At 39.9% G+C, this 21,268-nt stretch overlaps 1 protein-coding gene across 1 annotated transcript in view; it reads left to right on the top strand.

Moving 5' to 3' along the window:
* Window positions 1-21,268, top strand: part of CERS6 (ceramide synthase 6) — a 112,885-nt gene extending 91,617 nt beyond the window's left edge. The window contains exons 7-10 of the mRNA XM_063292240.1: window positions 4,935-5,063; window positions 6,470-6,576; window positions 16,621-16,777; window positions 20,869-21,268. Of these exons, the coding sequence (XP_063148310.1) occupies window positions 4,935-5,063; window positions 6,470-6,576; window positions 16,621-16,777; window positions 20,869-21,018 (543 nt within the window). The 3' untranslated portion in view covers window positions 21,019-21,268. The remainder of the gene's footprint in view (window positions 1-4,934; window positions 5,064-6,469; window positions 6,577-16,620; window positions 16,778-20,868) is intronic.

Raw genomic sequence — 21,268 nt, 5'->3', positions numbered from 1 at the left:
GATTAATGAGAAAAAAAATGAATTTGAATGATTGTAGTATCAGGCTGCAACATACCAAATTTGAAAAAAGTGAAGGGTCTGAATACTTTCCAATGCACTGTATGAAAAGCAGACCACTTTGTTATCAAGTCCATGAATATTCCTAGGTATTAATTTTAAAAATAAAAAATCCAGGCTGTGTGGCCCTCCAGCATTCTATTTATGCCTTCCATGAAGCCATCTCCCAGAGTGAGGAGCCAAAAATGTTGACCTGTTTGTACATTTTAGGGTTTGGGGAGTTTAAGGGGCAAAATGGATGCCTTATGCCTTGATCCACCCACCTCACCGTCCTGAAATCTTAACATGCCTACAAATCCTGGTACAGCCTTTGAAATTGTGCAAATTGCTCAATCTGCACTAAGATAAGAATAGAGAGAAAAGAGCAGATCCATTTAATTTGCTTATGGAGGGAGGGAAATACTGGTGGTGGAAGCCCATCTACTGAAGGAATTGCTGGAAGCCCATGATCCTTGAGGAAACTGAAAGGCATTTATGAACATGCTTAGATATTTCAGCTCCAGAAGACAAGAGATGGTCTTTCTCCTGCTGCCAAGTATCTACAGTATATACAGTACATGGGCACACACATAAAAATACACAATTTGTGCTTTCTTCCTTTGCATTGTCTTAACTTGAACAGTTGGGGGAGGGGGACAAAAGTTATCCATTTATATGCAAATGTTCCTTTTAAGAATTTGCCATACTCTTTGAAATTTGTGTCTGAAGAAAATGCTGGTAGCTATGTAATTTTTTTTATTATTTTATTCTGAGATAAGCAGTGAACAATTATCCATCTCAAGAAAAAATAGTGGAATTACACAGGTGACAATGGTTCTCATATGATAAAGTAGTGGTTTTTGGTTTCCCTTGACATTAAGTCGAGTCGTGTCCGACTCTAGGGGGCGGTGCTCATCTCTGTTTCTTAGCCGAAGAGCCGGCGTTTGTCCGTAGACATTTCCGTGGTCATGTGGCCGGCATGACTACACGGAATTCTGTTACCTTCCCGCCGAAGCGGTACCTATTAATCTACTCACATTTGCATGTTTTCGAATTGCTAGGTTGGCAGGAGCTGGGACTAGCAACGGGAGCTCACCCGGTCACGCGGATTCGAACCGCCGACCTTCTGATCAGCAAGCTCGGCAGCTCAGTCGTTTAACCCGCAGCACCTGGATTCAAATTGATATTCAGCCATGAGCTCTCCTGACGTTCTCTTTCACACGTGTTTTTATGAAGATTGCACATACAATTTCTCCCAAGCATGCCCTTTGTGCACTTGTCCCAGACACCGGAACATACCTCTGTTTTAATAAGGGGAGGCTGAATGGTATCCTAAGTGTCTGGAATAGATCATCATGGAGAAAATCTATTATCTATGCAGTCACTAGGAGTTGAAAACAACTTGAAGGCACATAATCAAAGCAGGAAAGGGTATTTAAAGACATGATTGTGATACGTTGAAGAGTGGAACTGAAATGAATACTATAAATGTTAGTATTCAAGAAAAACATTAATGAAAAGGAAGTAACATATGCTTTGAGAATATTGGAAAATAATAACGTTACAGGGGTAGATGGTATGACTGGAGAAATGTTAAAATATGGATGTGGTTTCCTTATGGAATGGCTGTATATTGCAACTTACTTAACAAGCATGTGACAACGACATCTATGCCTGACTGAAAGAATATCATTATAGTTTGCATATACCAAGTGAAGGTAGAAAGAGTGAATGCAAACAGTATAGAGAGATTAGTTTGTTAAGTGCCCCTGGGAAGATATTTGGCTTTCTGATCGAGGGAATACAAGTGGTAACAATGAGGAACATGTGGAAAGTGCACTGTGGCTTTATCCATGTTGGGCAGGGGCTGTGCAGATCCGATTTTTGCTCTTAAACAGATTGTTGAAAAATAAACTTGAGAATAAGTTTATGATTTATGATGTGTTTGTTGAGATAGTTACTTGAGGAGCAATTGATAAAGGAAAAACATGCAGGCAGATAAATAGAATGCTCAGCAGATAGTTCAACAGATAAGGAAATCCCAGAATTCCCCAGCCAGCCATGCTGGGAATTCTGGAAGTTGAAGTCCACACATCTTAATGGTGCCAAGGTTGAGAAACACTGATCTAGATCCTTTGGATAAATCAGATAAAATGTATCTGCTAGAAATTTTATCACTCCTAAAGCGGTAGGCCTCCTGGGGGCAGTGGGGAGACAGCAAACAGCAAGACATACACATTTCTGTTGCTGACTCCCTCGTTGCTGCTCCTTCATGGCTCCTACTAGAACCTGCCTGCTGTCCACTCAAGCCAATGCTATGAGGCAGCAATAGGTGTCATACGAGCAGAGCCATTCAGGCGTGCCCACAACACTCACAGGAAGCTTTTGTCTATTTCTCTATTCCCTTATACTTTGATCAGGGCCCTCCCCAACTAACCTCTCTGACACTTTTGCAGAAGGCATTCAGATTGATCAACCCACCTGTTCTGCCAAGCATCCAAGCAATGATCAGGTGCTCAGACAATTGGTTCTTTTAGATCCAGAGACAATAAGCACGCAGTGGATAAAGAGATTTTAAGCATTATTATAAACTTAAGCAAACAAATTTAAACTGAAACGCAGTTTAACCAGAAACACAGTTTAGGCAGATTAAACAGAAGCATAAAAGCATAGCAGAAAGAAAGGAAAATCATAACATACCAAGCAAGTTGAAACCCTATCTGCCATAGGCTGTCAGGAGCCCCTTAACGAGGACAACGGAGATACCCCAGGATGGCTCAATTTCCACAGCACCCAGCGCTCAGGTCTGTGCAGAAGCTCCCAAACTAAAACAAAAAAAAATCCTAAGGTTTTTATCAAAGTCTGGCCTTAAAGCCACATGACCCTGTTTCCATGGTTGCAGGATCTGACCTTGACAGGATAGTTCCCAAGGTCTGGAGCACCTGTTTCCAAGAGCCTGGAAGCTATACAGATAAGCTAGTGCTTAACAAAAACAATCTTGGGGTTTTCTCTTATCTCCCTCTCCCATTCCAAACAGAAATTAAAAAAAACAAGCCAGCTAAACATTAGTACAATTCAAAATAAACTCTAAGCTTCTTCATGTCAGGGAGAAAATCAAAATATGTCACTTAAACTCCTCGAAATAACAATGGTCTTCCGTGTTGCCACTCTGCCACCCAGGCCAGTATTTCAGGTGCCTCCAGGACACCAACTCCAGGGGATGGAAATGGCAACATTACAAAAGGAATGGTCGGGGGGGAGCTCCTGCAGCCATCCCACCATAGTAACCCTCAGCCCAATTGGCTGGGCTGGCCTTATTCAGAAAATAAGAAGGCAAGGCACCTGGGGCTTCATATTTGTTTTATATATAATCGTGTATGTTGTTTCTTGATATGAGTAAAGCAATGCTATTTGATACTTTATGCTTATTTTTATTTGTCTCTACTAAGTTGGTTGAGAGCCAGTTTTGATGTGATGGTGAAGGCATCAGGCTAGAAACCGGGAGATTGTGAGTTCTAGCCAGCTGGGTGACAAACTTCTAGCCAGCTGGGTAACAAAGCCAGCTGGGTGACCTTGGGCTAGTCCTTCTCTCTCAGCCTAGGAAGGAAGCAATGACAAACCAATTCTGAAAAACCTTGCCAAGAAAACTGCAGGGACTTGTCCAGACTGTTGGAAGGAAATTTTACCAGGGTCTGTTCTGAACCGGGAATGAAGATACGCAGGCAGTTGCTTGAACAGAGGTGATTGCTTTATTGTCCGAAAGTGCAAAATAAGTCAGCTGTCGGAGGTGGCCACACTTGTATTCCTCCACCAGCCCCTTATATAGAAATGCAGGTCTTTTGTTAGAAAAAGGGCGTGAAAGACAATGTTTGTTTTAGCTGGCTTGCACTTAATCAGTTTCCTGGAAGGGGCGCCTTCTAATAATTCTGAGAGAGTGTAATTGATCAAAGAACAGAGGCATTCCTGTGGTTGCGCCCCCTATTGTTTTGTGGTTTTCTTGCTTTTAGACTCTCTGCAGGGCTGTGGCTTTTGCCTGTTGGGTTTAGATTATTGTTATTCTGAGGGTAGCCCCCTTTCCTTTACTTATGCTAAGGTGTTGCCTCTCCCCCTTTGTCCTCTCAGTTTCCTGAACTGATCAGTTTGCTGGGAATTTTATCAGGTTATCGGGAGGTTCTTTTATGGCTCATGCTGGTATTCTCCTATTATTCTATTGTGATCCTTTATGTTTAAGTCATTTGCCTCCTATCTTAGTCTTTTGCCCTGGAGTTTCCAGCTTCTTACCAGGTTTGGGGAAGTGTTTTTGGTGGGAAACGTCTATCGGGGAAAGATGTGGTTTGAAAATGGCAGTTTGCAAGAGAAGGCGGGAGGGGGGGGTGCTTGAATCCTTCCAACAAGGCAGTCTCTGAGAATTGGACACGATTGAATGGAAAATATATATGTATTATGTTACTATGTTTATTATGTTGTTATTTTTATTATGTATTATGTTCATATAAGAGTCAGTGTGGTGTGGTGGTTAAGGTATCAGGCTAGAAACCAGGAGACTGAGTGTTCTGGTCCTGCCTTAGGCACGAAGCCAGCTGGGTGACCTTGGTCCAGTGCCTCCCTCTCTCAGCCCTAAGGAGGAGGCCATGGCAAACCACTTCTGAAAAACCTGGCCAAGAAAACTGCAGGGACTTGTCCAGGCAGTCTCTGAAAATCAGACACAAATGAATGAAAAAAAAAACCTAAGTTGGTGATTGCATTGTAATTTATACACAGCTACATATTTCATATTTAGTTGCAAAAAAGAATTACACAAAATTTATTAGTTTCTTTTAAATCCTTGAAGCTAAACATTGGAAAACTAAAACTAATTTGTGTAACACTGCTTTATTTTCTCTTTCTTTATCCTTCAGGACTTTAACATCATGTTTACACATCATATTGTGGCAGTCATGTTACTAACAATCTCCTATGTAGTCAATTTCACACGAGTGGGAAGCCTGACTTTGGGTTTTCATGATATATCTGATGTTGTGCTGGAGGTAAGAGTTATTTGTAATAATCCTTTGTTGTCCAAAATGGTCTCTACTTGGAACATATATTGTAGCATATGAAAGCTCATGATCTATTGATGTTTGTTTTGAAGGCACTGTTTGTCTAAGACTGTAAACCTTCATATTTGTCCTTGGAAGTGAGGCTCATGAGCACAGTAGGATTGTCTTTCTGCACCTTGTTCAGAATCCCTTTGTTTGTTTGGTTTTACCAGCCTGAACAATTTGTGTCATCATCAAAATTCCTTTACAAACTCACTGCTAGCTTTTAGGTAATATATGAACAAATTTTAGAGCAGACAAGCAACCACAGAGACAAAATGTGACCAAATTTAAAACTACACAGCTAAGCATAGCAGCACTGAAAAGAAATAAAATATCCTTGATGTTTTTGCTGGTATGTTTCCTGCCAATTTTACCCTACTGGTTCTAGTTCTCCCAGGGCTTTTGGGAGAGGACAGGAGTCCCAGGCGTAGTCAGGAGACCTGCTCCTGTAATCCTTGATATTCTCAGGACCTGCAGCCAACACATTACTGGTCAGAAGGAAGTGCTAGCTGCCTTTCTCGGCCCAGCTGCCTCTCATTGGAGGAGAACAGGGGCTTTATGGAGTTCTAAAATACTTGTCACCATCTAGCCTTCAGTCCCCTAAATCCATTACAAAGACTTCTTCAAAAGCTTTTGGAAACCCAAGTATACAGTGTCTGAAAGTCAGTCCAGAGAAGGATTTGAATATATAGGGATCAAGTAACAAAGACATGAATGAATTAGTGCAGAAGAAAAAGCAAATAGAAGTGTGAAAGAATCCTACAAATTGTTTCTAGGAGTTAGGTCCTGTTGAACTCAGAATAAGTTGAATAAATTTATTTCAGTTTGGAGTGCTAGTGTCATGAGCACTGATGGTGAGCAGGAGGGGGCCCCTATCCAGGGGGGAAAACGCATGCGTAGTAGAGAGAATTGAGCAGCCATTCAAAGAAGAGACACAGAACAGACCCGCCTTGACTTTTGGGGTTTATCTGTCTGGGTTTTTCCCACGCTGCTTCAGTTTGGTAGGATTTTCTGTCTACTGTAGCAGTAATAAAACACTAGAGACTTATTCCTCATCTTGGTGTGGTTCCTGCTTGTCAGGACATCAAGGGAAAAAAACCAATATTATAACTTACTATAATTCAGAAATAAAGATGTTATATAGGAGTGGAGCCATTAAAGAAATAAGATGAGAAGTGTTAACTGACTGTCAACTTTTGCCTTAACAATATTCTATGAAGCTTCAAAGTGGAAGTAGTAAGGGCAGTAAAGATTCATAATAGTGTACAGTGCATACATAAGTATTTTGCATGGTACAATTTCTGCACAGTTTCTTTAGGAAGAAAGTGACCTGTTTCCTTTCCTTATTACAGGCAGCCAAAATGGCAAATTACTGCAAGTTTCAAAAACTGTGTGATTTCCTCTTCCTTATATTTGCTATTATTTTCATTATTACTAGGCTTGGAATCTATCCTTTATGGTAAGTAAGTGTACTTTTTTCATGGGGTTGCATATGCTAAGACAGCCTTCCTCAACCTGGAAACCTGTGGCTTTGTTGGACTGCAACTCCCAAAGTTGATAGCCAGCTTGGCCAACAGATGGCTCCAGGTTTTATGGAAGACTGTGTTGTATGTGAAAGTATGAGAAAGAACCTGTTGGTGGCCTGTTGTCTATATGTTTTGAGGGCCATTGTTGTTTTTTATAATGTGATATTTTCCACAGTGAAGAATCAGTGAATCTTGGCAGGAAGAGGGCATTGCTTAGATTATAACTGGAATACCATCCAAATATTAAGGGTCAAGTAGCATCTCTTATAGTGCTAACATTGACTTCTTTTATTACACAGATTGCTTTATAGCGTTGTGACTATGGTAACAATAAAATGAAAAAGAAGTGGCTTTGGGCTAGGTGACCATGTAGGTGCAACTTGCTGGACTACCATGTTGCGTCCACTTCTTTTGGTGGCAGGCTACAGAAATTGGATAGGGTTTGCATTCTGTGGCAATGAAAATAGTGGAATGGCATGAACCTGAAGTGTAGCCTTATATGATCTTCTAAACTTACCTGCCGCTTTGCCAAATCCAAAAGTAATTTGAGCTGTTTGACAAACTATCGTTTCATTTTCAGAAGAGCTAAAACTCTGTTCTGATGCCTGGATTTTTCATTATCTTTCCTAATCCATCTGTTGAAATTCAGTAGAAGTGCAGTAGCAGATTTGTATTTTCCATGCTGCTTTCCTCTCAGTCTAATTACATTTTGAAAGTGGCAGAAGTCAGCAGGGCTGGATTACTCAGCAGGAAAAAATTGCTGTAGAGGATGGTCTTCAGCTAAATTGAGAAGCTTGCGGCTGAATTGACTTAAGATATGCTCTTTAAGCTGAAAGAGAGTGCTTCAGGTATCCACGTCTTGAGAGATCAAGGGGGATGGGACCCAGAGGATTACTTCCTTGTGGCAGTTTTCTCACTGTGGAATAGATTGCCCCTGAGGTCAGGTTAGCTGCCACTTTTTTATCCTTCTGGAAGTTCATCTTCCCTAGAGCATTCCCAGAAGAAGACTGTCAACTTGGGGGACAGCAACTGATGTACTTTTAGTCTTATATGGGGTTTATATGGAGTTTTAATATTGTACTTGTACTTGTACATCTGACAAGTAGGCAGCATATAAAGACTGCAATCAGTCAAACAATAAAACATGCACTTTTAAAAATTATAATGCAGGATAAGACAGCTTTTCTTCAGTATTTGTCTATGTAAATATGAGCAGAAGATGGACTATGGTATGTATCTTGGAAACATGCAAACTAACGTTCAAAATAAACTCTATGGACCATTTTTCAGTATCAGTGACGTTAACCTCATGACACTTTTCGGTATCAGCTAGGTCAAGTAGGGTGGTAATTCAGAGTAAATGAACTTCTGGTAGCCACTAGGCTATTTATTTTGGTATCCAGCAGCAAGGTGGATGGACTCAGTTACAGTGGTGGAGGATGCACTGTTGGAAAACCTAAAGGACCAAGTTAGGGACAGATCATCATACAGAAAATCTGTGTGGTCACTAAAAGTCAACACTGACTTGATAGCATATCATCATCTTCATCATTGTCATCATCATCAGTAAAGAAACCAGTCAAGAAATAACTGCAGACTAGCACTTGGTAATCTAGTAATGAAGGCCTTGGGAAAGATATACAGATGCTGTGATATGTCCAAACCTACAAAGATCAGAATGGTGCGAATAATGATTTTCCCAGTGACAGTCTATGTAAGCGAAAGTTGCACTTTGAAGAAACAGAATAGAAAGAGCATTGATGCTTTCGAATGTTGGTGTTGGAGAGGACACCTGAGAATATCATGGATAGTCAAGAAAACAAACCGATGGATCATCAAACAGATCAACACAGAGTTCTCACTCAAGGCCCAAATGACCAGGCTCAAATTATTTATTTATTTATTTTTCATATTTCTTTACTGCCCATCTCATAACAGTGACTCAAATGATCGTTCTTTGGATATGTTATACAAAGACCTAGCTCTCTGGAGAACTGTGTAATGCTGGAAAAGGTGGAAGGAAAGAGAACAGGACAACTAGCAGCAAGGTGGACAGACCCAATTATAGACACACAGTAGGAAGACCTGAAGGATGAGGTTGGGGACAGATAAGCCATTTTACATAGGGCTGCTGTTGAAGAGCACCCAGATACTCCAATTGATGAAAAGGGAAGCAGCTTGTAGGCTTATTGGACAGTCTCATTACTGCCATGGGTGTTACAGTGTGGCTAAGGGTTCTTTTATAGCTGGGTGTGTTTATGTTGTTTTTAAGAAAGACAACTGCTTCACAGAGACAGTGGAGGCTTTTATGTTTCCTTTACTATTTACAGAACTATTGACAGCAGAGTGTCCAAATGTTTCTATTTCTAACTTTCTCTGTCTCTCTCCCAGAGCCATTTGCTAGCAAACATCTACTCCGCTGCTAGCTGCCAACGCCCTCCCTTCCTCCCCCTCAGTGTTTCACTAAGAGAAAAAGATAAGAAGGGAATTGGCTGAGTTACTTTGGGGTATGCTTAAAGCCTTTCTTCATGCCTTTTTGAACCTTGTCAGCTGTCCCTCTGTGTAGATGTTGCGTAATGCACCTCCTTCTGGGACTTCTGTCCAGCCCTTCCTGGGATGGGGCTTCCCTGAAGGCTGCAGGCATCCATCTGCAGGCAGTCACCTCCCTCCATTCCCAATTGTCTTGGCTTTAGCTGAAGTACACCTCTCCCTCTGGGTCTTCATGTCTTTTTTTCCCAGGGAAGCTTCCAGCGAACGTCTTCACCCTCTTCTTCCAGGAACTGGCATCTGCACACTCCATTGGCCCAGCACCCACACATGGGGATGTCTCTCTCTCCAGCCACCAACTTTCTAGACTGTCTCTCCAAAGGCACTTATTGCCTCCATACTTCGAAGCAGCACAGGCTGAAACGTGTCCCTCTGTTCTTCTTCTCTCTCTACCAATCTCTCCTTTATTGCTCAAACCAGCAGCATTTCCTCCAGCAGCTGATGAGGTGGGTTTCCCCCCAGGGCTTTAGTCATTCAAAATGCTGCCTCCATCTTTCCCACAACAGTCCTGGCTAGCAGCCAGGGCAGCTCATCTGCCCTCGTGACAGCATAGCTGCACTCCAAGGCCATACCTGAGCCTCTTCTCCCCATTTGTTTGTCTTTTTCTCTGCTGATTCACGCCAGCTCAGCAGCAGCAGTCCGACACAAGATCCATATGCTACTCTGGATACCAATACATTTCCAAGTGTTATTCAAGGTGCTGGCCACCTCCTCTTTCTTCTTGCTTCAGGTATCTTTGAGTGCACCTATCCCCTCTAGATTCTGCTGACCCAATCCAAGGACACAAAGAATGTCTGCTGAGGTATGACAGGAGGGGCTCAAAATCCAGCATTCTCTGTCTGGGCTCCTCACCTCTGTAACAGCCTGTCAAAGTAGCTTCCACTTTCTTGGCCTTCTAGAAGCTCATAAAAACTTGATTGTTCCAGAAGCCCTTTGGGACTTCAGCGCTGCAATGCTCCTACTGCTGGAATATTATATTAATTGTAACATTTAACCATAATTGTGAATTGTATTTGTTATTATATGCAAACATAATTATTGTATATAGTGTGTATGCTATTATTAGATTGGCTGCAGCTGATCCTTTTGTTCACCGCTTAGATTCCCTTAAACTAAAGTGGCTTATAAATTCATAAATAAATAAAAATAAGATAGAATCTAATTTTAATTGCAGCAAAAGGATTTCATAACTGATTCGCAATTGCAGTATTGTTTCCTATGCAGTCAGTATCAACTGGGAGTATTTACTGAATATTCTACCTCACTCCATCCCACCAGATGCAGATACAGCTGAATTACTATTTTTCCCAAATTCAGTAAATCATAGTTTTCAGTATAGTAACTTAAATATGCCACCACATAGTATGTTCAAAAAAGGCTGAGAGAGAAAAGTTGAAAGCGTTCCAAGTGAATCAAGTGGGAGACTTTATGGATACTTCAAAAAAAAGTAGACTCAGTTGAAAAGATTTCATTTCAGATTGGGTTGCTGTGTGAGCTTACTTGTGCAAGATACTTTAATACTGATAGTTAATGACCCAGGAAAAATTTGACACATCCTCTAACATCAGTTTCCTTGTGCCAAGACTGACTAAGCTCTGTGAAGAGCAGTAGAGAGTGGTCAGAATCAGATGAATTCCTGTGTAATGAATTCCCTCATTTATGAAATGGGAAGATTCTAATCCCTGCAAAACGGGTTTTAGGATAAGCTAATGTCCCACAAGAATATGCAAACTGCATCATCTTCTTCAACCTGACACCCTCATATACATTGGATTTCATCAAACCTAGCACTTCCGTTGGAGTTTTCTTGGATTTCAGAGGTTCTGGTGCTTATTTTGGGGCTAGAATCTCCTTTCTACAATGTATTTGGGATTTGGAGCAAGTTCTTTTATATTCAATAGTTCTCTTTTCTTTGAAATGTATCTTTGTGCAAACAGAAAAACAGCATTCAAATTGCTAATTTTCTGTTCTGCCTTCTATTCTAGTTCCTCAGCTGGTTATGTTTTCTTTTAATCTCACTTTTTTCCCTGGGAAATTAACATTTTGTGATTAGCTACATGAAGAACAATGTTTCCTAAAATCTGGTGAGTAGTCTGATTGCTAGATTTTTAACATCAATTTCCATCAATTCCAGCCAGTGGTAAAGATTTGTGAGGGATGTTGTTCAAAAACCTAACTAGATTTGAAATAAAAGGGTTAATTTTAATTAGTTTGACAATTGACAAATTGAGAACTGATCCTGTATATTTTGCCACATATATGTTGTCTCAAGCAAGCAGATACTTAAATTGCAAAAGATAAAATGTACTTTTCTAATGTAAATACATTATGCATTCCTGTTCTGAGTAATGTGGACAGGAAAAAAGGTAGATGATGTTAATACTTATGTGAGTTGCATTTAATTAAGTATCACAAAGTAATTGGGCATGTTTTCAGATTTTTTTTGTAGTTTTATTAAAAACTACAAAAACAAAAAAACTACAAAGAGAGAAAAAAACTTTAAAAGTGCAGAAACACAAGAGAAAAGTTTTTCAAATTTACAAAAAGATGTGGCTTCTGACTTTTAACAGCAAGGATATACAAAAACTTCCATACTCAATCTCTTACTCTATGTTAAACAAAAACACCATATTATTTCTATAAGTCATTCCACTTTAACGCATAATAAAAATCACTAAGTACAGTTACTCCTCCCCTTTATATTAAAATAAAGAAAAAAAAGTTCATATAAACCTCCTAAATATCTTTCTCCCCTACAAAAGATAAAACACATGTAATTATTCCCTTCCTACCACTATTCTATACATTTCTGTCTACTATAATAAGAATCAAATTGAAAAGCACATAAGTTGTCTGCTATTATACTTAATAGTATAACAATTTTAATAATCCCAATCTTAATAAACCCAAAAAAACAAAGACAATTCAAAACAATAATTCCATATCTTTAAAAGGGAATAACGTCAGTCAAATCCTTAAAGCAAACCAGATAAACATTCTTTAACCCTAATACAAGTTTTAATAATTTTAATCTTAATAAACCCAAAAAACAAAGCCAATTCAAAACAATAAATCCAAGTCTTTAAAGGCAAATAGCATCAATCAAATCCTTAAAGCAAACCAGATGAACATTCGTCAACCCTTATCCCACTTCAGAATAAACCAAAGCAGTTACATATCCCCACAGTGTGCACAGAGCTTTCCTCTTGACAGAATCAACCAGCCCAACTGCCCCCTCAAAGATTCCAGGTTCTTTTCATGGCATTCCACCAGGAGATCGATTTTACTTATGGCTTGCAGATCACTCTCTCCCTTAGATTTCTCCAACTCCATTATCCGATCTTCAGCCAGCATCTCAATAAAAATCCCAATCTCAGTCTTAAAAAAAACCTTTCTATCTCTCTTAAATTCCTCAATTTCATCCACCACATCCTCAACCTGATGGCATATTTTAGATCTCAAATTTTCCACAATGTCCTGGATATCTTGCATAAAAGTTTGATAGAAGTCAGAAGAACTCTGTTTAAAATCCTGGTGAAAGTCAGAAAGAATCTGTTTGAAATCCTCCATGTCTCACGCAGTAGATTATGGCACCCCCTAGAAGCTTAACCAGCGAAAGTCAAAAATATGGAAGAGTTTCAAAGTGTGTTTACATAAAGTGAGAGTGAGATAGCAGACAGTTCTTAAGGGAAACTGAAAACAGAAAGCTGAAGGTTCAAATCAGCTGATTCAACGTGTAGGAAAATGCTAGTATCTTCAAATTTAATACAAAAACACTAACAGGAAGACAATTCTTTACTCTCAATCTTTGGAATTTCCTTTGGAAGGTAAATGAAATCCAGAATGTAAAAGGATTTTTAAAAAAAAGTAATCCCAAAAATAACGTTAAACATTGAGAGAACCAGCTTCTCCTCACTGTAGAAAGCCTCTCTTGGGGTACATATACTTAAAAAAAAAATACAAATTTGTGATTTAGAAATGGGGTGGCTAGTCTTAGTGTCCCTTTAAGGCTACAGCGCGGCTTGGAAAATGGTGACGTCCCAGCCTCCCGGCTGCTCTTACCAGTCAAGCACGAAACGCTGTTTGCGATTTTCTGGCTGCAAGCAGCCGTTCGGAGGACAGATGGGATGATTCCAGGTATTCTCCTTGATCCAGAGAACATTTCTTGGCTTCAGGAAAACCTGCCTGAGCCCACAAACAATTACCGCATTGTTGGCTCCACCTGCTGAACCAGCAGCCACAGCCATTTAGTCCGCCATTCCCACCAGAAGCCGTTCTTTCAGATTTTTAAAATTACTATCCTAAGGGACAAATTATGATAAAAATCAACTTACTTTAAACAATTTTCCATGTAGAGAATACAGCTGGATATTCTCTGCCTTATTGTTTCACCTCTTTTTTAGTATTTGCATGAATATTATTTATTATATTGTATTTTTTATAGTTATACACTGCTCTGTGTTCCATATTGAATGAAGGGTAATTAAGATTATCTAGTCATTACATTTTAAAAATGGAAGACAATATAAAATTGCAAAAATGTATTTGGAGGGAAGCCTTTTCTGGTAAGATTGTAAGGTTATCAAAGATACAACCTTACAATCTTACTTGTAATACTTGTTGCTTACTTAATACTTGTTGCTAAAATGGAGTAGTTTAATCTAAATGCAAGAAAGTATGTATATGGTTCAAACTCAAATAATTTCATTTGCTCTGACAATTCTGCTGATAACTAGGAATTGATAACAATTTTTAACAGTGAATCTGTATTCTGTAGGTATAAGAAGTTCAGAAATTTTCTATCACATGAATGAAAGTGTACTTAATTAATTTCTCTAAGAAATATTAGTAATTTGAACCTGGAAAACTCTTCCTTCACAGTGGCTGCAGTCACCCATCATAGCAAGCCAGAAGGTGGATTCCTTGGTTTGGGCTTAGCATATTATATGAACTGCTAATTGTGGTCTGTTCAACACACTATGGTTAAACAAACCATTCTGTAGCACCACATGTGAGCCTGGTGTTCGACTTTTTCAATGATGTTCTTTTCACCATTCACTCTTTGTTCCAATTTTACATAGCGGAACATCTGAGTCATACTGTCCCCGTTATCATCTACCAGCTATGCCACTGAACTACCACACTCTGCCCCATACATTTATGGGCATGGGTGTCCCTGTTTTCATCTGAGAAATTTTGAAAGGTTTGCACAGACCTTTGAAAATATAAATCTTTTAAGATTATGGATGAGAAATTTTCTTTTTAATTAAATTGAGGGAAAATAGGCACACTGGGGGAAAATTATGATCTCTAAGTCATAAAGCTGCTTTCACCTAGTTCTTCCTCCTGCTCCCCTTCAACCTCTGTCTGTATCACCTTCTGTTCTCTTGTGATGGTGTATTTCGGGCCATTACCTGATTCAACTATCTCCAACCTAGTGCCTGCCTGACACCTTGAACTTCAGAGTCTACCATTTCCAGCCATGTTGACTAGAATTAGAGAAGCTGGAATCAAGAACCATGTTGGGAAGATACCACAATGGGAAAAATTTGACTGATTTTATCAGGCTTCATTTAACCATCCTTTTAGAATAGTCCTTTCTCCTTCTCTCTTTCTCAGAGAACAGCAGCTCCTCAGCTTAAGCCCAGAACATTGTCCCAAGATCATTCTGTCAGATTCTTTCTCCTTGCTTCAAGTTTCATTCCAATATTTAAACCTTTCATTCATCCTTCTCCTTGTCTCTGGACTCTCTGCCAGTGCCTCTCCCATTTGGGTTGCCTTTAGAGCGTTCAGCCACTTCCTGTATAAAGTTTAATCACCACTTTTCCACATAATCCCAGATTTTGTTTCCTCACAACAATTGAATTACAAATATAAGCAGATGAACACTTCAGATTTCTTGGCATTGGAGAATTTTCCTCTAAAAATTCACCATAAATACTAACTACTGAAGCTAATTTGCTGAACATGCCATCTGGTGGTTACATTTGGTCCTTCTTGGGGAAGAGAAAAAGTTAATACTGTCAGAAAAATCACACACCAAGCATTTCTACAAAAATAAATTTATTTACAGAAAGCACAAAAACATATTTTCAAGCTGTGCACTCACACGCGCTCAGAGAGGACTGGGCTGAGAGGCTGCAAAAACAAAACGAAACAAGTCCAGGCAGGTTCCTCCCCCAGGCAATGCAGCTTTTTAATACCCAAACTGGGGACAATTAAGTTCGACTTCTTCACCCTGCCGATACTTAAGGAAGTACTCAATTACCATGGTAACCTAGTGGCTTGGTCTGAGCAAAAACAAAGAAATGCCAATACACTATGAGTAATCCTACAAGACAAATGAAGTACATGTGACTTAATGTTTCATGCCTTTGTTTGTTTATTTTGATGTATTTCTTAAAAAGAAATCAAAAATTCAACCATATCTTCAAAAATATCTACCGCAAGATAAGACATACCCTTCTACATGCAAGCAAAATCCTGGGAAAGTAAAGATTAAAAAGAGCAACCTTACTGAAGAATTTTTACAAAATAAAACAAGTCTCTAAAGCAAAATAGGACAACATACAGCAGGACATTACCTGTTAGACCACCTATATGCAGTTGTTTGTACTTGCCCCACCAGAACCAACAGGATGAGCATGCTCTGTGTCCCTTCCATTAAGCGTTGTCATCTTGTGGGGCCTAGAAGTCATGACTTCTCTGTCACAACACCTGCCCTGTGGAACCATCTTTCCAAGAACTGGATAACTCTGACCCCGTTGACCTTTCACAAAAGTCATTAAAGACCTGATTGTTCTCCCAGGCATTTAGGCCAGGATGCTAAATGAATCCTGCTTTTGATTTGGTTGGTAATTGGTTTTTTATTGATTGTGAATATGGCATGGTTTTAAACCTCGGGCATGTGTTATATTGATCGTTTTTGGTGGTTTACTTTAAAAAATTGTGTATCTTTTTTTTTTAATCTTCTGTTCCCTACTTAAAGATATTATTGTGAGATGGATATAGAGATAGATATAGATTGTTAACAAGGATTTTAATATAAGTCAATAAAACAGATCACATGGAAGAGTTTTCAGGATAGCAAAATCAGCAAAGTTAAACCGAAATGGATGTGATTCTATAGAGGGCTCCCTAAATAGGTGGAGCAAGGGTGGGATATAAATGTAAGAAATATAATAAAAAAGGAGGGAGAGGGGAACAGGGATAAAAGTAATATGAACAGACTTGCCCTTTGTGAGACAAATTGTACATTCTGCATGAATATAAAAACAGTCTTTGGCTGATTCATCTCAGAGATCATAGAAGCTGTGTGAAACCTCCTGGGCTACCAGCTTGACTGCTAAATATCTCTGTGATAAAAGGTAGTGTTGATAAACGATCCAGTTCTCATTACTGTGCATCCCCCACCTCCCCATTTCTTTCAGGATACTCAATACAGTACTCTTCGAACTGCCTGAAATTGTTGGTGGCTTTCCTGCTTTATCAATCTTTGTCATTTTACTTTTGATACTTCAAGTTCTCCACTGCTTTTGGTCCTACTTAATAATAAAGGCAGCCTATAAAGCTATTTTGAAAGGCAAGGTAAGACAAATGGTGATGTTTTCTTGATGTCTTTTAATCATCTACTTTTCCAGTGAATATTCTTGCATGCTTTATCATCTTTTTGGCAGTGGAAGTCTGTTATCATAGTGTTGTTAGGACTGCTGACTTTAAAGGTGTTGTTAGAGAGGCTTGCAGTGCTTCAGATAAACATAGGCTCAGTTCTTCTTATATGTGAATCTTAGCACATTATATGAATTCAACCATTGTAGCTGCCGAAGTGTGGTTCTCCAAAGTCACCGAGTACTATTTGACCTCAGAACAGAACCTACAGGGGGGTATCCAGCTCTCTTTGAAAGGCTCAGACTGAGCTTTAAGCTCCATTCATGAGAAAGTTCATTGATCCTTGTTTTTTCATATTTTAGGTCGTCTGTGTTTTTTGCTACGTTTATCCACCTGATTTCTGAGCTAAATTCTAGTTTCCAGTGGAAATGTTGTTTTGAACTGCCTCATTCAAGCTTTGCCTAATTGCAGTAGAAAGTGAGACAGCCTATTGTGCTTCTCTCCTTTTACCTCTGACCTGGTTTTCTGGAGGTGGTTTAGTGTATTGCACTAACCCAGCCAACTGTGGTTTATTCAGTGAACTCTGGTTAAGCAAACTTTTGCATGTGGTTTAGCCACTATGAGGTCTGAAATATTTACTATTGACCATCTGAGTACAGGCTTATTATCTGAATATTAGATTGAATATGTACTACTCCAGTTCAAGTGGTTATTGTTGTAGTTTTGTGCTTAGTTCATCACCAGAGCCTGTTCGCTCTTAAGCAAAAGTCTGTTTCTTCGGACTACAAGCATCTGTACCTGCCAGAGTGTCCACTTGTCAGGAAGCTATTTCAATTCTTTCCGAAAGCACCTGTGCAATCACAAACATACGTTTGCTTTCGTACATTGTATTTTTCTTTCTTAAAAAGTATATGTGGAAAAGATAACAAATCAAATTAAAAGGGCAGTGTGCAAAACAGCCCTGAGCAGTTGCAGAATGTGAAAGCGTGATCTGCCCTGACATCGCATTCTCAGAGATGGGTTCCAGGCTGATGGGTGGAGTTCCTAGGGGTCTCTGTGTCTTCCTTATTGAACCTCATACTGGAAGGTATTTCATTTGTGTTCTGGGAGGCAGCCTCTTGTTTCACAGGAAAACCACATGTGACTTCTTTCTAAACCTTCTTAATAATTTCCTTTCTGCTGCCTCTGAAGGCTGGGAAGTGGAATCCTTTGCATGTAAGTTTCCCTGGTAGGGAGAACACAATACACGGTATCTCTTTTTCTGGATTTGCCTCTCCCCTCCTTTCTTTTCTGTGCCCTTTAATTGTTCGGCTGAATGTTCACTTTGCTAAAGATTGCATGCTCTTTGCAGCACTAGAGCCAACAATTATTTAGCGTATTCCTAGATAGGAAAGATACAAATCTATTTGACCCTTGTTCTCTTGACCTCCTGTTCTAATGGCCATTTGGGGATGGAAACATTTAAATATGAAAAAGGGGAAAGTTTTTCTGGAGTTGCACCCAGCTAAGCTTTTCATTTCTACCCTGCCAATAACTTACAGGATGCACAGCTGAAAGTATTTGCAAAGGCCCACAAGCCCATGTGAACATTTTATGGAATGTTACTATATAAGGATATTTATTTCCTTTGGTCAGGTGATCATAAGAACATCAATTTGAGTAACTAGCAGGAAATTTTGTTTCTGCTTTGTCAGTTGCTTATATCCTGCATTTGAATTCAATATACATGACTTAATTAACCTACTATTTGGACATCAAATAATAGGTCTCCTATGCACATCCAGCAAGACCTCAGAGGCTTTAAATGCTAGAGTTCCTTTCTTATGCAGTGCTGAAATTCATTACATGCATCAAATTCACACATTTGCAGGTTCACTCAACCCTCCATCGCTTTGTCACTTTTGATACTGCCTGGCCTTTGTCTGAGGCTCCTTTTTCTGTTTAGCAGTTTTCTCTTCTGCTCCAAATTTACTGCCTGCTGTTGTGCCAAATGTAGTTCATGATCAGGGTTTTTATTATATAGCACATTACTTCATAGTATATTGAGCACTCATTGATGCAGGAGTAGACAGCCTTTTAGTAGTGGGGTTTGGGGGAGAGCTGAGAGGCAGAGTAGATGGAATGGTATTAAGAATACCAATGGGGCCTGGAATTTTACAGGATTTTCCCCCTTTTTTATACAATTTTTGTCTTACTAGTTAACTATGTTAAGATTATATAAGGTCTTAAAGTGCAGTCGTCATGTTTCCTACCTCAATATGGCAGGAAACTGCTAATTTGAGGACAATGTACCATTCAAAGTTGACGTTAGAGGTGGCTCTGAGAACTACCTCCAAAAATAAGAATTTGGGAGCCACGTATGGTCCTTGGATTACAAATTGCCCATCCCTACATCAATGGCTTGTTAGTTTGTTCATGGCCTTCTCAACTGCAATATTTTCTTTTCTGCTGCTTCTTGGCACTCACCCTGTCCTGGCCATCTTGACTGCCATAACAGACATGGCTTCCAGTTCTGATCTCTCTGCTGATCAGTCAAAAGCACCACGGGGTGCTCTAAGTCACACCAGATTCTGATTTTTCTTACTGTGATGGCAAAGGATTGTTGTTTTGTTGGTTTTTGTTTTTGCACAATCCAATTTGAAGCCTTGACTGGTAATGCTTACCAAAGCTTCCTCTATTGTATGTTCACTGATGTCAACATTTCTTCAACTGCCAAACTGTTTCCTTACTATTGATATAATTACTACAGTATACTACCAACCATGCGCTAGGTTTATCACAAAATGTATTTAACTATAGGAACTCTAGACAAAAAACTTACAATCAAAATTGTCAGCTGGAATCTCCTACAGCTATTTTGGCAAATCTAGTGGCATAAGCAATACCAACTGCAAGAAGAATATCTGGTGTAGGCTGTCAATGTACTGGTGTAGGCTTGCAAGAAGAGATAATATGCCCTTATTGCTGTTCCCCTCCTTGTTTATGTGGAGAGGAAGAGAAATTGGCAGGTTAAGCTACAGGTACATGGATCAGATTTGTGGATTGTCTGCCATTCCTTCCTCAAAGTGCGTTTCAGACTACCTTAGCTTTATCGACAAGGGGCATTCAGGGTGATAGCAGGGATAAAGCAATGCTACAATGCGATTGGGGCAAGTCTAGATGCAGCAGAAGTGCAGGTGAGTACATCTTGAAGAGATTATGGAAAATTTTGTGGAAGGAAGGAAGGAAGGAAGGAAGGAAGGAGGAAGGAGGAAGGAAGGAAGGAAGGAAGGAAGGAAGGAAGGAAGGAAGGAAGGAAGGAAGGAAGGAAGGAAGGAAGGAAGGAAGGAAGGAAGGAAGGAAGGAAGGAAGGAAGGAAGGAAGGAAGGAAGGAAGGAAGGAAGGAAGGAAGGAAGGAAGGACCACAATACAGAAGTTAAAAAGGTGAGGGTAGGAGGCAGGAGCTGGCAGAAACAATGTCACCAGAGCTGTCCAGCCACTGCTGTTTCTTTCATCTCTCTCACTGGGTGTCGTACTGAGGCTGAGGTCTAAATTTAACTTCTGAATGAGTGCCATTAAGTCTTCTTTCTAACCTCTCCTTGAACTCCATAAGCCAGTTCTTTTTCCTCCCAGCCTAGCTCCAGTACCAAAGATAAGATGGGCTGGGAGGGGGAAAAGCCTGAACTGATCACATGCAGGAGACACAGAAGGTAAGGTAGCAGAAGGGGGGAGTGCTTAGCTCTTCTCAGCTAAGTGTCCCTTTTAGCGCAAAACACAGAAGGAGGCATGCACCCACCACCCACTGATTTGATGCAGCTGTTCCTCAACTTTCCTGGTTTAGCACTCTGAAGCAAATAATTAAGGAATCTTTCAGTATGCAGCTAGAAGCTGGATGGTTCCCCAACTTTTGTACTGGGGGCAGGATTTATTGTAAGCTGCCAAGAGAGTCTGATGGTTGGCAATATAGCACGTTTAACAAACAAGTAAATAAATAACTGAGCAGAGGGCTGGTTTCCTTTCTCTTATGCAACTGATTCCAATAGGTTTCCTCCTCCCCCTATCCCCCCCCCCGTTCCTTGTGTGTTTTGCAGGCAAAAGATGACCGAAGTGATGTTGAATCCAGTTCAGATGAGGAATCCTCCACTCTTCAGTCAAGGAATTCCCACAGCTCAGCTACCACCAATGGGACAAATGGAACAAACGGGTATCTCACTGGTAGCAACTCTGCAGAGGAATATTAATCTCTGGAATATACACTGCTACATGAACTGTTTGCTACAGAGAACAAATAAGATGTGAATGCAGGGTTTGATTTTTTTCCCCCTCCTCTGTTCTTCTTTCCTTCTTTTCTTTGGTGGTGGTGGGGGTAAATCTCAGAAAAAAAAAATCTACACACACTTGGAATATTTAAAGCTTCTAATACTGCACTGCTGTATTCCTCTTTGTAAATGACAGCGCCACATGATTTTCTGTATGTAGGCATGCTGTATC

Source organism: Candoia aspera, chromosome 1 (assembly GCF_035149785.1).
Source record: "Candoia aspera isolate rCanAsp1 chromosome 1, rCanAsp1.hap2, whole genome shotgun sequence".
In the NCBI taxonomy this organism is placed as follows: domain Eukaryota; kingdom Metazoa; phylum Chordata; class Lepidosauria; order Squamata; family Boidae; genus Candoia; species Candoia aspera.
The sequence above is the reverse complement of the archived record's forward strand: the minus strand, read 5'-3'. Positions and strand labels throughout refer to the sequence as shown.